At 51.7% G+C, this 6946-nt stretch overlaps 1 protein-coding gene across 1 annotated transcript in view; it reads left to right on the plus strand.

The window, feature by feature from the left end:
- ADAMTS8 (ADAM metallopeptidase with thrombospondin type 1 motif 8) overlaps window positions 1-6014 on the plus strand; it is a gene marked incomplete at its 5' end in the record, with an annotated part of 20723 nt that extends 14709 nt beyond the window's left edge. The window contains 4 exons of the mRNA XM_021696488.2: window positions 591-774; window positions 3213-3385; window positions 3507-3682; window positions 5440-6014. Of these exons, the coding sequence (XP_021552163.2) occupies window positions 591-774; window positions 3213-3385; window positions 3507-3682; window positions 5440-6010 (1104 nt within the window). The remainder of the gene's footprint in view (window positions 1-590; window positions 775-3212; window positions 3386-3506; window positions 3683-5439) is intronic.
- Window positions 6015-6946: the final 932 nt, after the last annotated feature.

Consider the following 6946-nt stretch of genomic DNA (forward strand, 5'->3'; position numbering starts at 1 on the left):
GCTCATTGTTGGATGTTCATTGTTGGGTGCTCATTGTTGGATGTTCACTGTTGGATGCTCGTTGTTGGATGTTCATCGTTGGATACTCATTATTGGATGCTCATGGTGGGTGTTCATTGTTGAATGCTGCTTGTTGAATGTTTAGCAGCACCCAACCTCTACCCGCTAAAGGCCAGCAGCATGCGCCCTCCCCAACTGTGACAACCAAAATGTCTTCAAACATTGCCAAATGTCCCCAGAGGATAAAAATGGCCCTGATGGAGAACTGCTGCATTAGACACAACTTTATTCCCATAAAATGTTGTTTCATTCAACAACTAATACCGAGCACCTTACTAATGGCAAGGCACTGTTTTAGACACTGGGAAGTCAGCAGTGAAGAAGTCCAGCACATCCTCTGTGTTCAAGAGGCCAATCGCCAAGCAAGCCACACAGTCACTAACAAATGATTAGGGCAGTTTACTGAACAACACCCACCAGGATGAGCATAACTAGGTGAGGAGGTCAGGGCCAGGGACCCCTGTTACACTGAGAGCTGAGCCCCCCCACCCCGCCCCGCTCCTGACTCAGGGTGGCCTTGTGTGTTGCAGGCTGTGGTGGATGGAGGCTGGGCCCCATGGGGACCCTGGGGAGAGTGTTCCCGGACCTGCGGAGGAGGAGTACAGTTTTCACACCGTGAATGCAAGGACCCTGAGCCTCAGAACGGAGGAAGATATTGCCTGGGTCGGAGAGCCAAGTATCAGTCGTGCCACACAGAGGAATGCCCCCCTGACGGTAATCGCCACTGATGGTCACTACTGTTGTCACTGCAGCAGATCCCCAGACAAGAAGTAGGGTGGGTCTCCCAGGATGCAGAGCTTTCCTGTGAGCCAGACATAAATGGACCCTGCAAGGCACCAAATTTTAAGGCAAAGCCTAGTGGCCCCTAGACAACTCTCACTGTGCTGGGAGAGTGTAGCAAAGTCAAGGAAAGAAATTGCCCCGATCTTCCAAGATGTGGAAATAGAGGATGTCATTCCCAACCAAACTTATTCAGGGAGTTGGGAGGAGCTCAGCAGAGGGGCTAGCGTCTAGGATAATAATCCTCCTGGAGGCATCTGCACCCTTGTCTGTGTGCAGAATAGAAGTGTTTTCCAAAGCAAGTGTCAGAGCCAAACCTCCACTGTCTTTCCAGCCAACATTCAGCCCAGGGTGGAGGGAGGGTTTCTGAATCTGATTCTAACGCACATTCCTTCTGAAAAGAGTTGCCCATCTTCCCTTGAGGCTGTGGCAACTGCCTGATGGAACCTTAACAGAGAGCAGCACCGCCCCTACCTCCCCTTGGCATACATTCTTACCTCCTAGTACCCACTAGAAAGCACACACATTAACTCAGAGGCAGCAGGGGTAGCAGCAAAACTGGTGAGAGGGAATCATTAGCAGTTTTTCCCCACCATCCCATCCAGCTCCCCTTTGTGCAGCTCCAGGAAATACTGGCAGACGGCAAAAGACATGCAGAGTTTTAAGAGAGATGCATCCAAGTGCAAAGACACACTGACATTGGGTTGGTGTCTAATGAGGGAATCTGTAGGCTTTGCAGTTTTGCAAGACAAGAAGGATCGGCAGCGGCATGCGGCTCTAGAAACTTTGCCCTGGAATCGTGAGAATTTGCCTGGCACATGGGGTGAAGAGAGAGAGAGAGAGAAGAGGGGAAGGGATGAAGATAAGGCACAAGGTAGATGGAATGATTTCAGTTGCACTGGGATCAGCCTCTCCATCAACAAGTGGTTTTTAGTGCCTCTCGTGTGGCTCAAACTATAAGAGATGTTACAAATGACATTGTAAAAATGCACAAAGCATGGTCTCTGTCCTCAAAGAACTTGCAATCTAGTTAGAGATCCACATGCCTTTTACAAAGCAACTAAAGCCTAAGCTCTGAGGCCCGGACCCCCGGCTTATGAAGAATTCAGAGCAAGGAAAAGCCTGGGCTAGTCCGAAGCTTCACAGGAATTTAGGGCTGAGCAGGGCCTGGAGGATGGAGATGGTGACGGGGTGTGGGAGGACATGTGCCCGCGTGGAGATGGGGGGGCTTGAGAGGGGCTAGCATTCACTTGGGTGGAGTCAAGCAGCATAGTAGCATTTTAAGGCTACACAGCAAAGGTCTGTGAAAGCTGAAATGGTATCTGGAGGTTCTCCGTGCAGGCTGTCCCATCATGTCACCTGGGAAGCTTGTTGAAACACAGCATTCCCAGGCCGCTCAGGTGCATTGAATCAGAATCTTAGGAGTAGGGCATGGCCATCTGTGTTTTGAAAAGTCTCCATAGGCCGTGCTGAGATGCAGGGGTAGGAAACCTCAGTAGTAAGAGCAGGTTTAATTTCAGGATTGTGGGCCAAAAAAACCCCAAAAAACCCATTTCTTACTTCTGACAGATTGTTCTGGAAGCAGCATGCAGCAGGATGGGAGAGGAGGCTGGGCACTAGGTCTCACATGAAACTGAGAGGCCTGGGCTTGTGGGAGGTGGACTCAGATGGTGAGAGTGGGAAGGAGACACTTAAAATCGCAGATTGTCATAAATAGAGTGTAGGACTTAAGGACAGGTTGGAAATAGTCAATGTAGATACTCAAGTGTTCAGCAGATATCAGATGCCAATCTCACACCAGAATGTGGCAGTATCCCCAAATGAAAACTAAACCAGTTCGTGGAGGAGCCATATGGGGTTAGGCTTTTTCTGAGCTGAAGGTAATCATCCTGCTATACATGGAGGTCCCCTGGAGACATCCAGAATTACAGCAGGTGAGCTACAGGGGCAGGATCAGAACTAGAGATGTCGATCTGAGAGTTTGGGTCACCAGTTAAAGGTCATGAAGGAAGTCAAAATCGAGCATGATTAGCAGGGGCCCAAAAATATACTCCACGCATCATTCAAGCTTACTGAATGGTCCTCTGCTACTGAGTTTATTCATCTGTAAGATAGAATTGGTATCTTCCCCCAAATGGAAAGGATATTTATCCCAGAAAGCCCAGCTTGAGGCTGGATGCTCCTTTCCTTGCCACATGGACCTAGGTCGGGCATGTCTAGGAATGTTGGGCCCAGATGACACTGAACCTATGTCCTGGGATTGGGTCAAAACCAGGAGGAAGAAAGGGGCCCTGAAGCTGGCATTTCTGCCACTGGGTCCTCTCTGCTTCAGCAAGGCATGTTAACTGCATGCCGTTTCTTACTCTTTGTAGGGAAAAGCTTCAGGGAGCAGCAGTGTGAGAAGTATAATGCCTACAATTACACTGACGTGGATGGGAACCTCCTACAGTGGGTCCCCAAGTATGCGGGGGTGTCCCCCCGGGACCGCTGCAAGTTGTTCTGCCGAGCCCGGGGAAGGAGTGAATTCAAAGTGTTCGAGGCCAAGGTAAGAGTCCTTCTGGAGCTCAGAACCACAGGTGGGGAGGAAGGCCACCTGCTCCGACCCCACCTGTGGGTGGCCTCTGTGCACACCATGCCCTCTGTTACCTTCTGCTTCCCTGCTGCAGGTGATCGATGGCACCCTGTGTGGACCAGAGACTCTAGCCATCTGCGTCCGTGGCCAGTGTGTCAAGGCTGGCTGTGACCACGTGGTGGACTCGCCTAGGAAGCTGGACAAATGTGGGGTGTGTGGGGGCAAAGGCAATTCATGCAGGAAGGTGTCCGGTTCCCTCAACCCCTCCAGGTGAGTCTCACCATAGTTCTGTGCCTAGGTTCCAGAAGAGCGGAACAGGCTTTAGAATCAGACTGGCCTAAATGCGAATTGTGGCAGCTACTTATTACCCATGCGGCCCTGAGCTGTAGTTTCTTTGTAAAGCTTTGGGAGTCCCCTCTATCTCGGAATCATCATACTGAGTCATGAGACGGGCGGAACGCTTGGCACAAGGTCTGGCCCACAGAGAGGACAGTGCACAGGGCAGCCAGAGGCCCTGAGGATAGGGGTGTATCAGCTCTGAGTCAACCAGCAATAGAGCTATGCTGAGTAACCAGGGCCCTTGCCAGAAAGCGGCTCTTCCAGGCCTGTTTTGGGAAGGACATCTCACCCTACACCTGGTGAGTCCCATCCTTTCTGCAGGTGGATCTTTCAAAAAGGGGGTCCAAAGAGGGGGGTCTTGGTGGCCTTAGTGCTTTCATGAACCTGAGAACTCTGGACGCTTTCGCACACCTGAACACCATATGTTCATGAAACCCCTAGTACTGAAATGCTTGCATTTCTTTTTTTTTTCTTAAGTGCTTTCATTTCTATGGCCTCATTTGATTCCTAAAATAAGTCCAGCAGGTAGCCAATACTGTTATTCCCCATTTACAGATGAAGAAACCAAGGCACAAAAAGATCACATGACTCTCCTGAGGTCACACTGATAGTTAATGACAGCCAGGAAGAGAGCCCAGATGTCTTAATTCCCAGGCTGGTTTTCTCCTACCATGGCACACAGTTCCTAGAGAGGAAGGGCCAGGGCATATGTTACGTGGCCACACTGTGCTCCTCTCTGTCTCTCGCCACCTCTCACCTTGTCGGCCTCAGAGAACAGAACCAGCCCACAGAAGACAACTTGGCAGTCTTCAAAGTTAAACTCAAAAGGATAGAGAAAAAAGAAGCATGTGGTGTGGGATATTCAGATAGCAGGTCTGCTAGCTGGCTTTCTCTTAGGCATTAGACATATGGGGCTGTGGATTCTTTCAGAGCCACCCTAGACTCAGCAGCTAGCTGAGTGGGCAGAAGGCAAGAGTAGCAGAGAACCGACCTCCTGTCCTCAATCTTCTTTGCTTTCCTCCCGGCCTATGTAATCCAAACACTTCTGCCCCAGAAGAGAAGAATAAAAACTAAGGTTTCTCCATCCCACGTAAAGCTCTAGACCTACAACAGAGTTGAAACACAGAGGAAGGCAACTAGAAGCAGCTTTATCGCCCTGGCTCCTGCCCTGGGGCCATGTTAACCAAATACTAGGGGCTGATTGGCTCTAAGAGGTGGAGTGAGATGTCCATTCTGGTCGGATTCTGGGACTGGTGTGTGGAGCAGATTTTTCCACATGGGTTTGAACTCTGGGTATGAAGGGGGCCAAGCAAAGGCTTATACCCGTGCAGGGAGCTAAGTGTGTTTGAGATCTCACTTGAGCCCAGAGCTGTCGGCTTTGGCAGCACTGATGCAGTTTTGCAAGCCCTTCTGGGATGTCTTCCTCTGTGCTGATATCCAGATCCACACATCCGAACTCCAGACATTTGAAGCAGAGTTACCAGGCAAAGCAAAAACCCTTGAAAATCCCAATGTACAAAACATTCTTGTCAGCCCCAGCAGCTAAGTTATGTGGAACTTTGGGGCAACCACTTGATGATTTGCTAGCGCTTTGTGACCGCCCACCCTAGTCACCAACATGCTAACTTGCTGAGGCGCTGGGCTGGGTAGCCACTGGTCCTCAGGGGGTCTTTCTGTCCCTACCATAGTTACGGCTACAACGACATTGTCACCATCCCGGCCGGGGCTACTAACATTGATGTGAAACAACGAAGCCACCCGGGGGTCCAGCACGACGGCAGCTACCTGGCGCTGAAGACGGCCGATGGGCAGTACCTGCTCAATGGAAACCTGGCCATCTCTGCCATAGAGCAGGACATCTTGGTGAAGGGGACCATCCTTAAATACAGCGGTTCCATTGCCACCCTGGAGCGGCTGCAGAGCTTCCGGCCCCTGCCCGAGCCTCTGACCGTGCAGCTCCTGACTGTCCCTGGTGAGGTCTTTCCCCCCAAAGTCAAATATACCTTCTTCGTTCCAAATGACGTGAACTTCAGCACACAGAACAGCAAAGAGAGGGCGACCACCAACGTCATCCAGCCCCTGCTCAATGCGCAGTGGGTCCTGGGGGACTGGTCTGAGTGCTCCAGCAGCTGCGGAGCTGGCCGGCAGCGGCGGACCGTGGAGTGCCGGGACCCCAACGGCCAGGCCTCCGCCACCTGCAGCGAGGCTCTGAAACCCGAGGACGCCAAGCCCTGTGGAAGCCAGCCGTGCCCGCTGTGATCCCTGGAGGGGGGGGTTGGGGGGCGGGGGGGCGGGGCCGGTCTCGTGCTCATGGACTCGGGGTGCTGGGGCGCAGACCGGAGCCCCCACTGCGGTGACCCGACCTGTGGAGGCGGCATGGCCTACCCAGCCCTGCCATTGGCACAGCCACTCCAATTTGGCGTGAATTCACGATGGGGAGACGAGAATGGGGACAACAGATCCTAAAGTCTACTATCCGGCGGGTTGGACCTAGTGCGGGTTCAGGTGGAGGGTATAGGTGAAAAGGAAAAAAAAATGCACTTATTGACCCAAACAGGAGACTCAGCCTGTTTGCAAAGGACTAGCAGAGTTAAATGAAAAAAAAATTTTCCTGTTTGGTTTCCCCGATAAATAATCTACCTCAGAGGGGAAAAACATTAGTAAAAGAGAGGTGCAGAGTGGGGAGGTCGATGATGAATGTCAAAGCGCCATAGCTGCGCCCCCGAGCTGTCTTCAAGAATGAATGTGACTGTCCTCGGTATTAAAATCCATCGCCTGCAGGGCTGCAGAGTCGCAGGACTGTGGAGAGCCACGGGTTCTCAGGCTTCCACCTGCAGGGGTGGATCCATTTCAAGTATTTATGCAAATGTGTCTCTGAACTAAAGTGTGATCTTGTGCCAGTGCAGTGGTCTGAGCTGGTTCAGTATTTCTTTGGAAAGGGCAGAGGACCCAGAGCCCAAGGACAGAGGCTAAAACTAGGTCAGCTGACCTTGAACACACCCAGGGAAGCTGGCACCTTGCCTCAGTCTCTCGGGCCTTCCTCCTGCTGAATCCGGCTCACTCGAGCAACTCTTCATTATAATCTAGACCAGCGGTTCCCAAACTCGACTGGGCATTAGGATCGTCTAGAGGGATTCTTAAAATACGGATTGCTGGGCCCTACCCCAAGAGTTTCTGGTTCAGTGGGTTCCCGGG

This window comes from Neomonachus schauinslandi, chromosome 11 (genome assembly GCF_002201575.2).
Source record: "Neomonachus schauinslandi chromosome 11, ASM220157v2, whole genome shotgun sequence".
Lineage (NCBI taxonomy): Eukaryota > Metazoa > Chordata > Mammalia > Carnivora > Phocidae > Neomonachus > Neomonachus schauinslandi.